Source organism: Symphalangus syndactylus, chromosome 18 (genome assembly GCF_028878055.3).
Source record: "Symphalangus syndactylus isolate Jambi chromosome 18, NHGRI_mSymSyn1-v2.1_pri, whole genome shotgun sequence".
Lineage (NCBI taxonomy): Eukaryota > Metazoa > Chordata > Mammalia > Primates > Hylobatidae > Symphalangus > Symphalangus syndactylus.
In genome coordinates, this window is record NC_072440.2 from 64,967,602 (window position 1) to 64,988,832 (window position 21,231).

The window sequence follows — 21,231 nt, forward strand, 5'->3', positions numbered from 1 at the left end:
CAGGCTGGTCTCAAACTCCTGACCTCGTGATCTGCCCACCTCAGCCTCCCAAAGTGCTGGGATTACAGGCATGAGCCACTGCGCCCAGCCAGAAATAATTTTTAAAAATGATTTCGAGCCCCAGCATGATGGCTCATGTTTGTAATCCCATCGCTTTGGGAGGCTGAGGCGGGCAGATTGCTTGAGCCTAGGAGTTCAAGATCAGCCTGTGCAACATGGTGAAACCCATCTCTACAAAAAATAAAAAATTAGCTGGGTGTGGTGGTGTGTGCCTGTAGTCCCAGCTGTTTGGGACGCTGAGGTGGGAGGCTCACTTGAGCCTGGGTGATCGAGGCTGCAGTGACCCATGATCCTGAGACTGCACTCCAGCCTGGGCAACAGAGTGAGATGCTGTCTCAGATAAATAAATAAATAAAAATAAAATAATTTGAGGCCTACGGGTCTGAAATTCTGAGATCTCCTTAATGCATTTGAGTGACTGAGATGATTTGAAGCTGGATCCAGTGCTCCTGACGGCTGCTCTATTTCTGGTTGACTGTGACTCTTAGAGTGAGAAACCTGCACCCTACGTGCGGGGCATTATGGCATCCCCTCCCTCAGCCACATGAGTAGGTCCACAGCACTGCTCTAGACCAGGTGTGGTGGCTCACGCCTATGGTCCCAGCTACTCAGGAGACTGAGGCAGGAGGATTGCTTCAGGCCAGGAATTTGAGACCAGCCAGAGCAATATATTAGGTTGGTACAAAAGTAATTGCGGTTTTTGCCATTAAAAATCATGGCGGCCCTGTTTTAGCAAAATAAAAAGCAAAAAAAAAAAAAAAAAAAAAAAAAACAGAAAGGAAGAATTAAAAAAAGAATCAGCTGGGCATGGTGGCTCACACCTCTAATCCCAGCACTTTGGGAGGCCAAAGTGGGCATATCATGAGATCAGGAGATCCAGACCATCCTGGCTAACACGGTGAAACCCTGTTTCTACTAAAAATACAAAAAATTAGCCGGGCGTGGTGGCAGGCGCCTGTAGTCCCAGCTACTCAGGAGGCTGAGGCAGGAGAATGGCGTGAGCCCAGGAGATGGAGCTTGCAGTGAGCCGAGATCATGCCGCTGCACTCCAGCCTGGGTGACAGAGTGAGACTCCGTCTCAGAAAAAAAAAAAAAAAAAAGAATCACTGCTCTGTCTCTCAGCCTCCTCTTTCAGGATTGGCGGTCGCCTTGAGGGGAATGCTGGCCTTGCCTGTCTCCAGCCCTGTACTTCTCTGCCTCCTATGCCTTTAAGCACATGTTTTCTATTTGCTGGGCTGTGAAATCTGCTCTTCATCTGATGGGGTTTGCTTTATAGGTGACTAGATCCTTTTCTCTTGGTGGTTTTAGAATTTGCATTTTCACATTGACTTTAAATAGTCTGATTATAGTTTGCCACAGCAAAGACCCTTTGCATTGCATTGTTTAGGGATATTTGAGCCTCCTCTATCTGGATGTCTAATCTCTTGTTAGACGTGAGTGGTTTTCATTATTATTTTATTAATGGGCTGGCATGTGGGCTGTGGTTCCAGGCGGGCTCAGAGGGGCAGCTGCCTTGATGTCTGGACAGCTTCTCTTTCTGTCTCTTCTTACCTGGACTCTGGGTTGCGTGTTAGCTGCATCTGCCCGTTCTGAGTTTTCAAGGGGAGAGGGGCCCAGTGATGGCTGTTCCTTGAAGGAAAGGGAAGAATGTCTCCTGCTTAACATGTTTCTGTGTTTCCAGTTACTTAGTTAGTTAGAGCCAGGATCTCTCGCTCTGTTGCGCAGGCTGGAGTGCAATGGCATGATCTTGGCTCACAGCAGTCTCCACCTTCCAGGCTTGAGCAATGCTCCCACCTCAGCCTCTCAAGCAGCTGGGACTGCAGGTATGTGCCACCATGCTTGGCTACCTTTTTAATTTTTTTTTTTTTTAATACAGACAAGGTCTCACTATATTGCCCAGGCTGGTCTTAAACTCATGGGCTCAAGTGATCCTCCCGCTTCGGCCTTTCAAAGTGCTGATATTACAGGCAGGGTTTCAGTTTTTTAAAGCTCCCAGCAGTGGTATTAAACTCTCCCTTTCCAGAGAAAGCGCACTCCGTCCGCATCCCTCATGTTATCCTCTCCTGCCTCTGCTTAGGGTTCACTCTGGGGGAAAGTGCCACTTGAGAGATTCGTTTTTGTGTGTGGTTCTGACTGACCGCTCCCTGCTCACAGATGCTGCTTCTCAGGGTGGGGTCCCTGAGGCCTGGAGTGTGGCCTCTGACAACCTTCAGGGCCAGATGCAGAATGACAGCCTGTGACCACATAGCCCCTGGTGGGAGACGTCCTGCCACCCTTTGCTTCTCTGTGCCACTCTGGCTGCACATTTCAGATCCTTGGGAAACGTTAACCAGTAGGACCTAGAAGGGGATGTGAGGAGGGGTCACCCCCCAGGTGTGCCTGTGGTGAGCCTTTGTGCTGAGCAGATGCAGGGAGGGAGGCCCAGGTGCACACACCTGTGAAGTAGGGGCAGCTGGCTGGGCTCGTTGACCTGCTCCAGAGCTTCTCCTTATTTTCTGGCCACTTCACCTGCAGAAGGCTCAGGTGGCTGTGGCCTCTAGGGTCCCTTGCAGCGGAAATGATGCCTGTCCTCAGCCCCTCTGTAGGCCTGGCGCTGTGCTCAGCACCGTCGTGTGTATGTGTATGTGCACACATGTGAATGTGTGCAGACATCATGAGGTGTGGTCCCTGCTCTCAGGCAGCTTGCCTTGTGGCTGAAATGAACCATCACCTGAATCAAGGGATGGGAACACAAGGTCAGATGCCGTGACCTTCTATGGAGTCAGACAGTGGCTCCGTGACCTGGCTTCACTCCAGAACTACCTGGGGTTTCTAGTTGTGCAAATCCCAGGTCCCACCCAGATTATGAGTCCAGTTCTCTGCAGGTGGAACCCAGGGAGGTGTATTTTTAACAAGATGGTACTGCTCATTCACCCAGCCCAGCCAGTGGTCTCGGCATACCCAGGAACCGCTGACATAGAGCTTGTGCTCCCCATAAAATGGGAAACAGCATTCATGGACGGGGGACATGTGGCTCGGTCATGACAGTCAGGGTGTTATATACCCTGCACATAACATAGCACAGACTGCGTTCGGGTGACATTAAGGACAAGCTCCTGCAGGCTAGCTGTCTGGATAGTGCCAGGTTGGGGTAGAAGTTAGAAGGGTCGCAGAAGGGCTTCCTCCCGGCCCCCTCATCAGCTGCTTGATTTAGGGCTTGGTTCTGGGTCCTTCTGGGCCTGATTCTGAACCATGGGACTGGTGTGGCCTGCAGGCTCCTCCCGCCACAAGCTGTTCGTGGTGCAGGGGGAGAACAGTTTCCACAGTTCCCCAGACAGCAGCTGTGGATGCCAGGCCCCCAGGAGTTGTTACTGAAGTTGCTGCTGAACAGCTCGCCTTTCACTGAGCTCCACATAGCACCCGTGGTGATGGGAGCCGGATGGAGAGAGCCTGCCAGCCTGCACATCAACTCCCAACTGGGAGGGGCAGAGGGAGGAGGGGGTGGGGACCCCAGGCAGCAGGGCTCTGGGAGCAGTGGGGCCCTGGATTCCAGGGGTGTCTGGCAGGCCCCTCCTTACTCTACCTCTCGGCCTCTGGATGGAGGTGCTGGCCTCAGTCAGTCTCTGCCTCTGACTAAGGGCTGGAGAAGTGGCGGGTGTGGGCTGCTGCCTCAAGGGGCCTCTGAACAGACCCCAGGGCCTCTGCCAATCATGACTCCTTGCTTTCAGCTGGACCCACAGGCCCTGCAGGACAGAGACTGGCAGTGCACCGTCATCGCCATGAATGGGGTACGTGTCTGTGGGACTCTCCTGGTGCCCACTTCCCCAGAAGGATAGGGTGGCCTCTGTTCATTTCAAATCAGTCAGAGGTGGCTGAGCCTGAGGCAGCATCTGAGAGGGAGCCTGGCTGGAGGAGGGAGGGCCCCCGAAGAGCAGAATCACTATGCACAGGAATCGTTATTCACTGGCTGGGATGCAGTTGCCAGCCGGGCCCTGAGCATCCCTCCTCAAACAAAGGTCTCATGGCACCACCAGGACAGGTGGGGCCTCCACTTGGGGACCTGGGGGCTGCCCGTAGAAATGGAGACCCCTGATTTGTCTTTAGGTACCCTAGAAAGGCTTAGACCTTAAAAGTTAATGACACACCCAAAAAGGCCCGGGTATAAATGGTAAAATGTTAATATTTGAGATTCTTGGCTTTTTCTTATATTATTCTGTCTTTCCTACTTAATTTTTAATTGTTACTAAGAAAGAGAAAGCTGGTCACGGTAGACCTATAATCTCAGCTACTCTGGAGGCTGAGCCAGGAGAATCACTGGAGCCCAAGAGTTCGATTACAGCCTGGGCAACATTGCAAGATCCCATATCTTAAAAAAAAGTAAGCAACCAAGAGAAGCAACAGGATTTTAGGAGATGGTTCTGCAGAAGCCAGTCCTTTACACCATCTTCGACAATCCTGGCTCTTGCTGAAGTAGACGAGGGGCTTCCCCGAGGGGCGACTCCACCTCATGCTGAGACCTCTGCATGCCTTGGGGGTGGAAATATTTGATGAAACTCCAGGGGCCCTTGGGACCTTGGACTATGAGGACCAGAAGGATTAGAGAACTGTACCCCTTCTCCCCACTATAGATTGAAGTAAAGCTCTTGGTCAAGTTCAACAGCAGGGAGTTCAGCTTGAAGAGGATGCCATCCCGAAAACAGACAGGGGTCTTCGGAGTCAAGATTGCTGTGGTCACCAAGTGAGTGGGGAGGGGCTTGGGCTCATGCACTGAGGGCGCCTGTCCCTTCAGCTGTTTCTGCAGAAAAGAGCATGTGTGGGTCTATCCTCTCTGTGCGTGGCCGCTGCACGGTGAGGTCAGGCCCCAGGGAACACTTGGTGTGTTCAGCTGCCTCCTGTGTTTCCTCCAAACCAGCTCAGGAATGTCCTTGCCGCCTTGCTTGGAAGCAGTAGGCTGGCTCCAGGAACTGCCCAAGTGCAGGGTTTTCTGCCCTTGCTTGGAATTTGTCACGGTCCCAGATTCCTGCTGAATGGTTGTAACCCCTGCCCCTTTGTCAGGAGTCAGTTGCCAAGAGAAGCCTGTTTGTTGGTTTGAGAGCAGTTCTTGCAGACACAGATCACCTCCTCTGAGAATTCATTTGCTTCCCCAGGATGGAATCCGGCTGGGCCCCTGACCTTGCTGGTCACGTGGGCCAGGGCCTCCATCAGTCATACCCTGGACTCATTTCTGTGTCTAAACACCATGCCCCACCCCCAGCTGCATGGAAGCCACTTGTGTAGCACTCTGGGAGGGCTCTGGGCATGAGCAGCAAGGACTCCATCAGCAGTTCCCCCAAATAACCACTGCTAATGAGGGTGCTTGAGAAGCAGCTTTGATGTGCTCCTAAATCCAGTTGCAAAACAGAACTAAAGTTAAGGCCTCTGCACAGCACTGTGTTCTAACTTTGAAGTATTCTTACTCTAGTGTCCTGTGTGGTGGTATTGGAATTGTCCATTGCTAAGACTCAGAGGAGAAAAGCACTTAGCATCGCAGGACTTGGAGCACTGGTGCTGAGGCAACCCTTCATTCATTCGTCGGATGTGTGTTAAGGCCCAGGCCCAGGGCAGGGGTCAGGGATTCTCCTCTCACACAGCACGTGGGTGGCAGGACCAACACCAGATCTGATCTCCCAGCTGGGGGCACAGGCTGCTAACCCCAGGCCTGGAATCTATCGGATGCCCTTCCTGTGCTGACTTGACTTAGACAGGCCTCCAGACCTTCCTGCAAAGATCATGTGTGACTCGCAGGGGTTCTGCGCTTGAAATGTCCTGAGAAAGTACATGCAATGAGGACAGAGCTTGCAGAGGGAGGGCAGGCATGCAGAAGGCTCTGTGTGCAGCCCCAGACCTGGGCACCTTCGCCACCATCCTCACTCCACATCCACAAAGCAGGTCTCCTGTGTGTGGCCCAAGCAGGGCTGTCAGGACACTGAGAACATTCCCTCCTCCCGCAGGAGAGAGAGGTCCAAGGTGCCCTACATCATGCGCCAGTGCGTGGAGGAGATCGAGCGCCGAGGCATGGAGGAGGTGGGCATCTACCGCATGTCCGGAGTGGTCGTGGACATCCAGGCACTGAAGGCAGCTGCGATGTCAGTGAGTGTTGGCCTGGGGAGGACAGAATGGAGGTGTGGGCGGCGGTGTCCGTGATGAGATCTCAGAGCGCTGCATGGCCCAGGCATGTCACATCCTTCTCTGTGTCTTTTCTTCATTTACTGTGTTGTTATTTTTAAAAAAGAGAAGACAAGAGTTGTAGAAAAAGCCTCTGTAGAAGCCAGTTTTTAAACCATCCTAGCCATGCATGACACTTGCTGGGGTAGACCAGGGGCTTCTGCCGGGCCTTGGCCTTTCTGCCTTGGGGGTGGACAGAAGGTGGAAGCCCAGGACTCAGTGCGGTCTGTCCACTGCCTCTGCGGCGGGCAGAGGGCACTGATGGGACCCAGCTCAGGCTGGGGCTGCAGCATCTCTGCCTCCATCTCAACAACCCTCACAGGCTATGAAGGACCTGGACCTGCCTCAAATGCCAGGGGAGGGCACTGAGGCCCCAGAGGGTCCTTCCCAGCATCTTCAAAGCAACAGGATTTTGTGCCTGCAGACCCTTCTTTGGGGCACACACCACTGACCCTGACCAGGACACCTAGAATTCCCAGCACCCCAGGCCCAGAATGGACCTGGCCTGTGGTGGGGAGGTAAGTACCAGTGGACAATTGGATCCAAAGGAAGACACAGGTTCAAACACTGAAACCAGTCAGATTCTCCCATGGCCTTCCTGCTATCAGAAGACACTGGTGCAGGGGTGGTTGCTATGTACAGGGCAGAGCCACCCAATCCCCACGCAGGCACTGTGTCCTGCCACACTGGCCTCCTCCTGGAGATCACATCGGGCCAACCAGAGGACAGGAATAGGAATGCCCACGCACCCCCATCAACTCTGCAGACACAGAACCAGGCACAGCTCTCGGGAGGAGTCAGATGAGCTGCTCAAAGCCCGGGAGGGACCCGCACTGTGGTCAGTGTGGCAGGGACGGTGCTTTAGCCAAGGCGGATGGCAGGTGACTCACTCGGGATCCTCAAGGAGGCCGCTGCATTTCTGTGCTCTTTCCAGATAACAAGGATGTGTCGGTGATGATGAGCGAGATGGACGTGAACGCCATCGCAGGCACGCTGAAGCTGCACTTCCGTGAGCTGCCCGAGCCCCTCTTCACTGACGAGTTCTACCCCAACTTCGCGGAGGGCATCAGTGAGCACTGGAGGCCTTGGCCTCGTGGGAGACGTCTCCTCCACGTGCACTGCTGCCCTCGGAGGCTGTGAAAAGTGAGGTGTGGGAACCTGAGCTGTGTCCCCTCTGCCATGGTCGGCGTTTTAACCCAACCTCAAAAAGCGGGGGACCAAAACTGAGCCTGTCCTGGAAGGCTGCACCCATCCCCAGAGGGCTCCCCGTCCCTATTCCTCAAGGAGACCAAGAGGGTGAAATGGTCAGCACTGCCCTGCTGTAGGGTCCTAAAGTCTGCTGTCCTTCCTGCAGACCAGGGCTAAACAATGGCATTCAGGTGCTCTAGCCAAGGGTCCTGGCCCAGTCAAGCACAAGTTCAAACCTGGGCTGACCCTTAGTCAACCTGGAGGCTGATGTCTAAAGTGGGTGTAGTGTGTGCAGCGCCTGTATCCTCCACATCCCCCTTAGAGCAGGTCTGCCTCCCAGGCCCATGCACAGAGGACCTGGTCTCCCAGCCTGCAGGTGCCCCTGTGGTGTCCAGGACGACGAGGGGGTCTCTGCATACTTGGTGGGGCTGGGGCCCTCCCACTTCCCACCTCCTTGTGTCCCTCACTCCCCTGTTTCATTCCATGCCGAGCCTCCCCTGCCTTGGGCTCCCCTGGGGAGGGGGTGGTGGTAGCAGTTGCCCAAGGGCAGCTCTGCGCATGAGCAGCTGCTCTAGCGGCTCCTCCTGCTGCTGTTCGCCACATGCTGCTGACCCCTATCAGGTAGAGAAAAGGCGTTCAAGTGGCTCACACCCCACACAGGTGCCCCTCACACGGTCCTCACTGGTGGCCAGCGCTGTGGGTGTGACGATGTGACGAGCCTAAACTGCACAAGGACTCGTGTCCCGGGCGCTCCATGTGACCACCTCGGGAGAGGTCTCCAGCTTGTTGTAACCCAGAGGAGTAACCCACCCCCTCCTGCAGCTCTTTCAGACCTGGTTGCAAAGAAGAGCTGCATACTCAACCTACTGCTATCCCTGCCGGAGGCCAACCTGCTCACCTTCCTTTTCCTTCTAGACCACCTGGAAAGGTAGCCCAGCTCTCTTGTGGCTGCCCAGGACTCCAGGTCTCCCGGCCACGGGGTGCCCCTCTGCTCCCACCAGACCCCCAGCACCAAGGACCTTTTCCCCTGACCCCTGTCTGCAGGAACTCACTGCTTCTAAGGAATAGCACCACTGCCACCCCCGCCCCTGCCTCTCCTCTTTGCCACCCTCCTCCCTCTGCACTGTGGCCTTAACAAAGAGCTCAGAGCTTTGGCCATGGCCAGCAGTGCACTTGGACCCCTTTCTTCCCTCCCAACCACATCATGAAGACCTCCCCACCAGCCCAGAGCTGGCCCCTAGTCCTGGGCCACTGAGACCCAGAAGTACCAGGGCTGAAGTCAGCTTGCAGCACAGCCAGGGTCGAGGTCACTCCCTCCCTGAAGACTCCAGCACGGCATAGCCCCTCTGCCTCTCTCCTGGTGGTGGCATTGTAATGACACCCTCTGCTTTGGTCCTCTACAGGGTGGCAGAGAAGGAGGCAGTCAATAAGATGTCCCTGCACAACCTCGCCACTGTCTTTGGCTCCGAGCTGCTCCAGCCTTCCGAGAAGGAGAGCAAGCTCCCTGCCAATCCAAGCCAGCCTATCACAATGACTGACAGCTGGTCCTTGGAGGTCGTGTCCCAGGTATGGGAAGATAGGCTCCAGCCCATGCCACCCCAGCCTGACAGAGGTGGCCTCTGCCTGCCCCACCCCCAGTCTTGCCCATCTTCCTACTTGCATCGTATGTGGTGGTGGCTGAGATTCAGAGAGAGGGACTTGCCTAGGTACGCATGGATGGGAGTGATAGGGGATGCCCAGGCCACCTCCTGGTCCTGCGGATGCACCTTGCTGGGGGCTTAAAACCACCCCAAGTGTTCGGGTGTGGTGGCTCATGCCTGTAATCCCAGCACTTTGGGAGACCGAGGCAGGAAAACCGAACCCAGGTGTTTGAGACCAGTCTGGGCAATGTAGCAAACCCCGTCTCTAGAAAAAATACAAAGAAAAATTAGCCAGGCATTGTGGCACACACCTGTAATCCTAGGTATCTGGGAGGCTGACACAGGAGGATTGCTTGAGCCCAGGAGTTAGAGGCTGCAGTGACCTATGATGGAGCCGCTGTACTCCAGCCTGGGGGACAGAGCAAGGCCCTGTGCATCTCTAAAATAAATAACCACCCCCCACCCAACAAGTCGTGCCTTGTCAGGACCCCACCCCACCCCCGTCTCACTGTCAGGGGTTCATGACACCAGCAGGGGTTTCTAGCACCTGAGGTGGACTTGGGGGCTTGGGTCCCAAAGACCTCCCCACCAGCAGCTGTGAGCTCCCCTCTGAGCCACTCTCCTCTTCCCCACTCTGCCCGAGGAGGTCCAGGTGCTGCTGTACTTCCTGTGGCTGGAGGCCATCCCTGCCCTGGACAGCAAGAGACAGAGCATCCTGTTCTCCACCGATGTCTAAAGGTCCCAGTCCATCTCCTGGAGGCTGACAGACAGCCTGGAAACCTCTGGCTAATCAGGCCATCTGTAGAGTGGGAATCAAGATTTTCTGAGGCATCCTTGGGCCACCCCCAAGTGTCAGGCCATCTGCCAAGAGACAGCGGCCCAAAGCGGAAGGACAGGTGGCCTGGGCAGGTCCCGCCCAGGTCTGAGAGCCCCAGGCTGGCCTCAGACTGTGGGTTTTTTATGTGGCCACCCGAGGGCGCCCCCAAGCCAGTTCATCTCGGAGTCCAGGCCTGGCCCTGGGAGACAGGGTGAAAGGAGTGGTTTTTATGAACTTAACTTATAGAGTCTAAAAGATTTCTACCGAATCACTTGTCGAGATGTGCCCTCTCTGGGGAGGAGGGAACATGACCGGATTCCCTCACTGTTGTATCTGAAATAAACGCTGCTGCTTCATCCTGTGGGGCCATGGCCTGTGTGGGTGGAGCCTCTTCCATTTCCCTGACTTAGAAACCACACTCCACTTAGAACAGGGTTGGAGAGGCTTAGTCAGCACTGGGGAGCGTTTGGACTCCATTCTTGCCTTTCTTCTTTTTCTTTCCAGAAGGATTTTTGTGCAGAAATGGGTCTTTTGTTGACGTGTTTGTCCTCCTTGGAAGGCAGCTCCAGGAGGCCCGTGAAATGTCGGGGGACAGGACCCCCAGGGAGGGAATCCCAGGCTACGCACTTTAGGGTTCGTTCTCCAGGGAGAGCGGCCTCGTCCCCCGATCCTGACCGCCCTTCCGGCCCACGCTCTCGTGTTTGGCTTCCACAGGCCTGGACTTCTCTGGCTTCTCTGCCCACACACTCCCTGCCCCAAGTGTCCCTGCCCCTGCCCCAGCACAGCTGACTCCATTTCTGTCCTCTCAGCTCAGCGGACTGGCTCAACTTTTGTAAAAGTCTCCACTTGGTGATAGCAGCTTGCTGATGACTTGTTTTAAAACTTTCATCCTAAATAACCTTTTGATACTTGAATATTTTTAAGTTTTATACGTAGTTTCTAATTTTTTTCCCAACAGATCCAGATACCTAATAAGATGCTGGAATGTAATCCCTGGACAATCCGTGTCCTGGCAGCATTTGGTCTTCCTCTAAGCGCCTGGCTTCGCTGTTCTCAGGAGTGGGTTCTGAAGTCTCTGGAGAACAGGATACGTGGAGGGTTAGGAAGGGGCCAGGCCTAGAGACGGGAGACTCCCTCCCAGAGCAGGTGGAGGCACAGGACCATTTGCTACCCCATCTGCCGGCACCTGCGGGGGAGCCCAGGCATTCTTTGTAAACCCTCCTGACCACCTGGCTAAAGAAAACAGAAGCATGGAGGCCGCCAAGTATTTTCAAGAAATAACCCCATGAACATTGCATCACTGTTTTAGAAAGAGGGGCTTGGGGCAGGCAGAGAAGAGAAGGGAGAGCAAACTGAGGGCCAAGTTTCCAGACGGTCCTGCAGGAGGAGAGGATGCAGCTGCCCAGAGGGAAGCAGGATCACATTTAAGGAAGTGTGTGGGGTCCCTGGATGACACCAGCACCCAGTGCGACTCTGGCGACCGCTCCCAAGGTGGGAGGAGTGGGTGCCCCTGTGTGTCAGTGGGCAGCTCCTGCTGAGCCCGCAGCTCGCTGGGGAGCCTGACAGCGGGGCCGTGCTCCTGACACTCCTCACTGCTTGTGGACCTGGCGAGGCAGGGAGCAGAAAACAGAACCACTTGAAGCCTTTCTGTCTGCCTCTGTGTGCAGTGTGGATTTAGTTGTGCTTTTTTCTTGCTGGGAGAGCACAGCCACCATTTACAAGCAGTGTCACCCTCGTGGGTGGTGAGGACAGAACAGGAGCCTCTGCTCTCTGTACCTATCTGGGCCCGGTGGGCTCCCCTGTCCTGGCTTCCATCTCTGTCTCAGCGACCATCCAGCCCTGTGCAGGAACACATGTTGCTTAGAAAAGCCAAATCCAGCCCTTGTCTCGGTCTCCTCTGGTCTCATGATGTGCATCTGTTACCTTGAAACTGGAAACCAGTCTATCGATGTCTGTGCCAATTTTTGTTCCCTCCCCAACCTCCTTCCCCATAAGACTTTTTATTTACGTAGGATGTGTGCTGTCTAATGATGGGATGACCACACTTTTCCATGTTCTAAAAGTGCTCCTCTCCCGCAGGGCCCCAGGGCTGATGGTTGCTTTGGGTCTACAGCTATGTCTTACCCGCCTCCTGGCTCGAAAGCCTGTGTGGTGGCAAAGCCAGTGCGGGGCTGGGGAACGCGGCATTCTCCAGGAGGGGGACCCGGCTCTCCTTCTGCAATGCAGGCAAAGGCCTAGATGCCAGTGTGACCTCCCACAAGGCATGGCTGCCAGACTCCCCAACCAGAAGTGATGCTTTTTTGCCTCGGGCCCTGGGTTTGAAGCAGGCTGGAGTGCAGTGGCACAGTCTTGGCTTGCTGCAGCTCAGCCTCCTGGGTTCACCCTATTCTCCCGCCTCAGCCTCCCGAGTAGCTGGGACTACAGGCGCCCGCCACCACGCCGGCCTAATTTTTCTATTTTTAGTAGAGACGGGGTTTCACCATGTTAGCCAGGATGGTCTTGGTCTCCTGACCTAGTGATCCACCTGCCTCGGTCTCCCAAAGGGCTGGGATTACAGGTGTGAGCCACCATGCCTGGCCGTTGATCTCTTGACCTTGTAATCCTCCCGCCTGGGCCTCCCAAAGTGTCGGATTACAGGCATGAGCCACCATGCCTGGCCCTTTCTTTCGTCTTTCTATTGCCTGCTCTTTTCCCTTTGAATATGGAAGTCACCAAACCCTCTTTGGAAAAAGCACAGATCACAGATATTTCCTGTGGTTTTGTGTTCCTTTTTCCTGGGCACACCCTCAACACTGGCAAAATAAACTAAAATGATTCAGACTCACTGCAGTCCTTTTCTTTGGTTTGCAATGGAAATGAAATCATAGAGGCTGGGTGTGGTGGCTCACGCCTGTAATCCCAGTACTTTGGGAGGCCAAGAGGGGTGGATCATCTGAGATGAGGAGTTCGAGACCAGCCTGGCCAACATGACGAAACCCTTTCTCTACTAAAAATACAAAAAATTAGCCAGGCATCCCTGTCTGTAATCCCAGCTACTCAGGAGGCTGAGGCAGAAGAATGGCCTGAACCTGAGGGGCGGAGTTTGCTGTGAGCTAAGATCACGCCACTGCACTCCAGCTTAGGCGACAGAGTGCGACTCCATCTCAAAAATAAATACAAAAATAAACAAATGGAATCATAGAAATGTGTGGTTATTTGCCTCTTAATATTTTAAAATCAAACATTTACAACGTAATTCTGCTTTGTACCAGAATTCATCAGAAATAATCTTTTTAGCTCTGTGATTTTATTTTCTTTTCAAAATTAGCTGAACATTGTAGCAAAACTAAAATTTACAATTTTCTCCTTCCTTCCCTGAAGAAAAGCCCAGAGGGATTTTGTTTTGTTTTGCTTTTGGGTTTTTTTTTTTTTTTTTTTTGAGACAGAGTTTCCCTCTTGTTGCCCAGGCTGGAGTGCAATGGCATGATAGTGATTAGAATTCTTATTGTATATCATATTGTATATTGATTAGAATTCTTAACCCTTCCTAACTTTAATTTCCAGTGCAAATGAGGTTGTAGGCAATTGTGGACTACTTATCATTTAACAGCATTCTCTAGTAGATTAGCATACTTATTAATACACCTTTTTTTTTTTAGAGAGAGAGTCTCACTCTATTGCCCAGGCTGGAGTGCAATGGTGTGATCTCAGCTCACTGCAACCTCTGCCTCCCCGGTTCAAGTGATTCTCCTGCCTCAGCCTCCTGAGTAGCTGGAATTACAGGCACACACCACCACGCTCAGCTAATTTTCATATTTTCAGTAGAGACGGGGTTACACCATGTTAGCCAGGCTGGTCTTGAACTCCTGACCTCAGATGATCCACTCTGCCTTGGCATCCCAAAGTGCTGGGATTACAGGCGTGAGCCACTGCACCCAGCATTATTATTATTATTATTATTAATTTTTTTTTTTGAGATGGAGACTTGCTTTGTCACCCACGCTGGAGTGCAGTGGCGCGATCTCGGCTCACTGGCAAGCTTTGCGTCCTGGGTTTATGCCATTCTCCTGCCTCAGCTTCGTGAGTAGCTGGGACTACAGGCACCTGCCACTACGCCTGGCTAATTTTTTGTATTTTTAGTAGAGACAGGGTTTCACAATGTTGGCCAGGATGGTCTCTATATCCTGACCTCGTGATCTGCCCGCCTCAGCCTCCCAAAGTGCTGGGATTACAGGTGTGAGCCACCGCACCCAGCCTATTTTTTTTTTTTTTTTTTTTTTTGAGACAGAGTTTCAGTCTTGTTGCCCAGGCTGGAATGCAATGGCATGATCTCAGCTTACTGCAACATCCACCTCCTGGGTTCAAGCGATTCTTCTGCCTCACCCTCCCAAGTAGCTGGGAATACAGGCATGCACCACCATGCCCAGCTAATTTTTTGCATTTTAGTAGAGCCAGGGTTTCACTATGTTGGTCAGGCTGGTCTCAAACCTCTGACCTCAGGTGATCCATCGGCTTCTGCCTCCCAAAGTGCTGGGATTACAGGCATGAGTCAGTGCTCTCAGCCTATTATTATTGTGATAATATCTGTCATGCTGATCTATGACCAGAGATCCTTGATGCTACTATTGTATCAGTGCAAAAGTAATTGTGGGTTTTGCCATTGAAAGTAATGGCACTAGGCTGGGCCCTGCTCAGTGGCTTATTTGTTAAGTGGGTGGGTCCTGAAAGTTGGCATTTTTTTTTTTATACGAAGTCTCAGTCTGTCATCAGGCTGGAGTGCAGTGGTTCGATCTCGGCTCACTGCAACCTCCACCTCCTGGGTTCAAGCAATTCTTTTGCCTCAGCCTCCCAAGTAGCTGGTATTACAGGTGCCCACCACCATGCCTGGCTACTTTTTGTATTTTAGTAGAGATGGGGTTTCACCATGTTGGTCAGGCTGGTCTCGAACTCCTGACCTCAGGTGATCTGCCCACCTTGGCCTCCCAAGTTGCTGGGATTACAGACGTGAGCCACTGCACCCAGACAGGGTCCTTTTATCTTTTTTTTATTTACAATTATTATATATGTGAAGCATTGACTCCCTACATTCTTTGACTGTAAGTCTGACTTTTTATTTTTAATTTATTTTTTGAGACAGGATCTTGCTCTGCCACCTGGCTGGGGAGCACAGTTACAATCATAGCCCACTGCAGCCTTGATCTCCTGGGTTCAAGTAATCCTCCCTGCTCAGCATCCTGAGTAGCTGGGACTATAAGTGCATGCCACCACACCAGCCTAATGTTTTATTTTTTGTAGAGATGGAGACTCTCTTTGTTGCCCAGGCTGTTCTCCAGTTTCTAGGATCAAGCAATCCTCTTGCCTCCGTCTCCTGAAGTGCTGGGATTACAGATGTGAGCCATCATACCTGGCTATAAGTGTGTGGGTTTTTTTTTTTTTTTTTTTTTGAGATGGAGTCTTGCTCTGTCACCCAGGCTGGAGTGCAGTGGCGCAATCTCGGTTCACTGCAAGCTCTGCCTCCCGGGTTCACACCACTCTCTTGCCTCAGCCTCCTGAGTAGCTGGGACTACAGGCGCCCGCCACTACTCCCAGCTAATTTTTGTATTTTTAGTAGAGATGGGGTTTCACCTCGTTAGCCAGGATGATCTCGGTCTCCTGACCTTGTGATCTGCCCGCCTCAGCTTCCCAAAGTGCTGGGATTACAGGCATGAACCGCCGCGCCTGGTCGTTTGTGAGTTTTATTTTTGTCTTTGTTTTTGAGATGGAGTCTTGCTCTGATGCCCAGGCTGGAGTGCAGTGGCGCGATCTCGGCTCACTGCAAGCTCCACCTCCCAGGTTCATGCCATTCTCTTGCTTCAGCCTCCCGAGTAGCTGGGACTATAGGCACCCACCACCACACCCCGCTAATTTTTTCTATTTTTAGTAGAGACGGGGTTTTACCGTGTTAGCCAGGATGGTCTGGATCTCCTAACCTCGTGATCTTCCTGCCTCGGCCTCCCAAAGTGCTGTAATTACAGGCTTGAGCCACTGCAACTGGCTGTTTTATTTGTTGTTGTTGTTGTTGTTGTTGTTGTTGTTGTTGTTTTCGAGGGAGAGTTTTCCTCTGTTACCCGGGCTGGAGTGCAGTGGCACGATCTTGGCTCACCACAACCTCTGCCCCGTGGGCTCAAGCGATTCTCCTGCCTCAGCCTCCTGAGTAGCTGGGATTACAGGCATGTGCCACCATGCCTGGCTAATTTTTCTGTTTTTACACATGGTTTCACCATGTTGGCCAGGCTGGTCTTGAACTCTTGACCTCAAGTGATCTGCCTGCCTCAGCCTCCTGAAGTGCTGGGATTACAGGCGTGAGCCACCGTGCCTGGCCGCAGTTTAAAACACACTTAAACTACTTTTCTGTACTTCTCCTCATCCCTCACTGCACATCTACTTAGACACTTGCTCCTGGGCCCCAGAATTACCTTCCCAGGCCTGTTCCAGAGTCTGCAGTGTTCTGCCTCCAGTTCTCCAGGTCATCCTTCTAAGGCTAGCTCAGATGCCAGCTCCTATTTTTTCTCACCAGAAAGAACCTCTCCCTTCTCCCTGCCGCGACAGAAGCTACCACTGCACTTGCATGCAAGGGCCTGAACTGGAGTCCTGGCTGTCAGGCTTTAGGCAAACTGCGACTCTCTGGAAACCAGTCCTCTGCATTGTTCCACAAGCACAGCGTCTTGGGCCCCACCCGCAGAACATGTAGAGTAATACTTGGGTAAAAGTGAGCAGTGGCCAGGCGTGGTGGCTCACGCCTGTAATCTCAACATTCTGGGAGGCCAAAGCAGGCAGATTGCTTGAGCCCAGGAGTTCAAGACCAGCCTGGGCAACATAGTGAGACTCCTATCTCTACAAAAAATAAAAATAAAAATAATTGTTTTCATTATTCTGGTGCGGTGGTACACACCTGTAGTCCAGCTACTTGAGAGGCTGAGGCGAGAGGATTGCTTGAGCCCAGGAGGTTGAGGCTGCAGTGAGCATTGATCACCACTGCACTCCAGCCTGGGTGACAGAGTGAGAGCCTGTCTCAAAACACAAACAAAAACAAAAAAGGTAACCTGTGGTGTGTGAGGTGCCGCTCGATTCCCACTGCTTGACGGCAATAATAATAGCAGCCCCGTGGACAGCCCCTCTGCTAAGGGAGTCTTACAGCTCCAAAGGACGGGAAAATGGAGTTATCCTTTTTCTGTTATAGGTGAAGAAGTTGAGGTTTAAAGAGGTGAAATTACAAGTTTGGGACTTCTTATTAATTTTTTTCTAAGAGATAAAATTTTAATTTTTTTATTTTAATGAACATAACAATTGTATATGTTTATGGGGCAGAGTGATGTTTTGATCTGTGAATACATTGTGGAATGATAATATCAAGCTAATTAACATATCAATAACATCACAAATGTATCATTTTTCTGTAGTGAGAACATTTAAAATCTACTTTTTGCTGGGTGCAGTGGCTGACACTTGTAATCCCAGCACTTTGGGAGGCTGAGGCGGGAGGATCACCTGAGGTCAGCAGTTTGAGACCAGCCTGGCCAACATGGTGAAAACCCATCTCTACTAAAAATATAAAAATTATCGGGGCATGATGGTGTGCACCTGTAGTCCCCAGCTACTCAGGAGGCTGAGGCAGGAAAATTGCTTGGACCTGGAAGGTAGAGGTTGCAGTGAACTGAGATTGCACCACTGCACTCCAGCCTGGACAACAGAGCTAGACTCTGTCTCAAAAAAAGAAAAAAGAAGGCCAGGTGCGGTGGCTCACGCCTGTAATCCCAGCACTTTGGGAGGCCGAGGCGGGCAGATCATGAGGTCAGGAGATCAAGACCATCCTGGCTAACATGGTGAAACCCCGTCTCTACTAAAAATACAAAAAAATTAGACAGGTGTGGTGGCGGGCACCTGTAGTCCCAGCTACTCGGGAGGCTGAGGCAGGAGAATGGCGTGAACCCGAGAGGCGGAGCTTGCCGTGAGCCGAGATTGCGCCACTGCACTCCAGCCTAGGGGACAGAGCAAGACTCCATCTCAAAAAACAAACAAACAAACAAAAAAAGAAAAAAGAAAAATGTCGGATATTATCTACATTTCTGAAAAAGGAACAGATCAGCAGGCCGATGAATAAGATCTACGAGTCTATGAATAAGATCTATGAAATAAGAAGATGCCAAATTATTCCTAAGACCTCTTTGTGATATTTAAAAAATTCAGTAAAATATGTCTCTTTGAGTTGACCAAAAGGTACAACATTTGAGTTATATGGGAGGAGTGGGTTTTTGAGATGTGTTGCACAGCAAGATTATTATTCATTAGGAATGATAGTTACTAATAATGTATATTTCAAAATTACTTCAAAAATGTATTTTGGCCTGGACCGGTGGCTCCTGCCTGAATCCCAGCTCTTTGAGAGGCTGAGGAGGGCAGATCACTTGAGGCCAGGAGTACGAGCCTGGCCAAGATGGCAAAGCCCTGTCTCTATAAAAAATACAAAAGATAGGGCTGGGCACGGTGGTTCATGCCTGTAATCCCAGCACTTTGGGAGGCAGAGGTGGGCATACCACGAAGTCAGGAGTTTGAGACCAGCCTGACCAACATGGTGAAACCTGATCTCTACTAAAAATACAAAAAAATTGGCTGGGCATGGTGGCACACACCTGTAATCCCAGCTACTCAGGAGGCTGAGGCAGGAGGATCGCTTGAACCAGGGAGGCAGAGGTTGCAGTGAGCCAAGATTGTGCCATTGCACTCCAGCCTGGGTGACAGAGCAATACTCCGTCTCAGAAGAAAAAAAAATAATACAAATTTAGCCAGTTGTGGTGGTGGATGTCTGTAGTCCCAGCTAGTTGGGAGGCTGAGGTGAGTGGATCACTTGAGCCTGGGAAGTTGAGGCTGCAATGAGCTGTTATTGTGCCACTGCACTCCAACCTAGGCAACAAAGCAAGACTCTGTCTCAACAAAAAGTACATTTTATTTTATTTTTTATTTTGAATTTTGTATTGTTTTGAGACAGTGTCTTCCTCTGTTGCCCAGGCTGGAGTGCAATGGCACGATCTTGGTCACTGCAAACTCTGCCTCGTGGGTTCAAGTGAATCGCCTGCCTCAGCCTCTCCAGTAGCTGGGATTACAGGTGCACACCACCACACTTGGCCAGCTGTCCAACATTTTTCTGATATCCTTGATTTTAGCTGCTGTGTTTTGCTGAATCAAAGCATCTGAATCTGGTAAACATTTGTAAATCAAAGAAAATTCCTGAGGTGTGTCTGTCATTTTTAGAGGTTATTTTGGCAACGTTAAGGATGCAGGCTGGGGAAAAAAGGAATGAAAATCACAGGAAACATTTGTGATGCACGCTTTTTTTCCAAAGAGGGTCTGGGGACTTCAATATTTAAAGGGAAAAAGAGGCCAGGTGAGGTGGCTCACGCCTGTAATCCCAGCACATTGGGAGGCAGAGGCAGGCAGATCACCTGAGGTCAGGAGTTCGAGGCCAACCTGGCCAATAAGGTGAAACCCCCTCTTGGGCTCACGCCTGTAATCCCAGCACTTTTGGAGGCCAAGGTGGGCGGATCATGAAGTCAGGAGATGGAGACCACCCTGGCTAACATGGTGAAACCCTGTCTCTACTAAAAAGAAATACAAAAAAATTAGCCGGACGTGGTGGCAGGTGCCTGTAGTCCCAGCCACTCGGGAGGCAGAGGCAGGAGAATGGCATGAACCTGGGAGGCGGGGCTTGCAGTGAGCCGAGATGGCTCAAAAAAAAAAAAAAAGGAAATTTCCTCATTGCCTTTGAAGCCCCAAATATGGCTGCTTTTCCATTTGATGAGAACTTTAATTTGTTCTCTGATTCCAATTAATATTTTTTCTCATTATCTTTCTCTGCATGGTTTTGCATCCTTTTGATTTTGTTACCACTGTTCTAGTGCAGATCTTTAGATCTCTTCCTAAAACAGTCTTTAAGTCTTCACATGATCTCTCTTCTCATTTCTTTTTTTCTAAAACTATGCCTGTTTCCTTTTACCTCCTCAACTCAGACTGTTTTCCTTTCTGTTTTTCTACGTTGAATAATCTTCTTGATAGTTTTGTGTGTGTGTGTGCCCGCCACCACGCCAGGCTTTTTTTTTTTTTTTTTTTTTTTTTTTAAGTAGAGACGGGGTTTCACCGTGTTAACCAGGATTGTCTTGATCTCCTGACATCATGATCTACCCGCCTCGGCCTTCCAATGTTTAAGAAGTTATTAAATATTAGTCTGAAACATTTTGACTTAGTCAATCTGTGCATTCTTGCAGATATAAGAAGCTTTTAGAAATTACAGAAAAAGGCCGGGTGTGGTGGCTCACGCCTGTAATCCCAGCACTTTGAGAGGCCGAGGTGGGTGGATCACGAGGTCAGAAGATCGAGACCATCTTGGCTAACACGGTGAAACCCCATCTCTACTAAAAATACAAAAAATTAGCTGGGCGTTCTGGCGGGTGTCTGTAGTCCCAGCTACTGGAGAGGCTGAGGCAGGAGAATGGTGTGAACGTGGGAGGCAGAGCTTGCAGTGAACTGAGATCGCGCCACTGCACTCCAGCCTGGGCAACAGAGTGAGACTCTGTCTCACAAAAAAGAAAAAGACCAGCCTGGCCAAGATGGTGAAAACCCAACTCTACTAAAAATACAACAATTAGCTGGACATGGTAGAACTTGCCTGTAATCCCAGCTACTCGGGAAGCTGAGGCAGGAGAATCACCTGAACCCGGGAAGCAGAGGTTGCTGTGAGTCGAAATGGCCACTACACTCCACCCTGGCGACGAACAAGACTCCCTCTCAAAAAAAAAAAAGAAAAAAAGAAAAAAACTGGACACCTATTTTTCACCATATACAAACATTCACTCGGGTTGGATTAAAGATTTAAATTTAAGACCTCAAACTACAATAATCCTGGAAGAAAAACTTCAGAAGTACCATTCTTGACATGGGCTATGGGAAATAATTTATGACTAAGTCTTCAAAAGAAATTGCAACAAAACTTGGCAAGTGGGACCTAATTAAACTAAAGAGCTGCCATACAGCAAAGGAGAGCATCAGCAGAGTAAGCAGACAACCTACAGGATGGGGGGAATTATTCACAAACTATGCATCCAACAAAGGTCTAATATCCAGAATCTATAAGGGACTTGATTCAACAAGCAAAAAACAGCCCCATTTAAAAAGGGGCAAATAAACACTTCTCAAAAGAAGACATACATACAGCCAGCAATCATGAAAAAATGCTTATCATCACTAATCATGAGAGAAATGCAAATCAAAACCACAATGAGATATTACCTCACACCAGTCAGAAAGACTATTTAAAAAAAAAAAATAGCAGAT

At 51.0% G+C, this 21,231-nt stretch overlaps 1 protein-coding gene across 1 annotated transcript; it reads left to right on the top strand.

Moving 5' to 3' along the window:
* The first annotated feature begins 1,443 nt into the window (after nt 1-1,443).
* LOC129467691 (breakpoint cluster region protein-like) lies at nt 1,444-10,925 on the top strand. Its single transcript, XM_055252369.2, has 8 exons — nt 1,444-1,493; nt 3,768-3,827; nt 4,668-4,777; nt 6,030-6,172; nt 7,178-7,312; nt 8,254-8,359; nt 8,835-8,997; nt 9,718-10,925. The coding sequence occupies exons 1-8, from the start codon at nt 1,473-1,475 to the stop codon at nt 9,805-9,807; spliced, it is 828 nt and encodes a 275-aa protein (XP_055108344.1). The 5' UTR covers nt 1,444-1,472; the 3' UTR covers nt 9,808-10,925.
* Nucleotides 10,926-21,231: the final 10,306 nt, after the last annotated feature.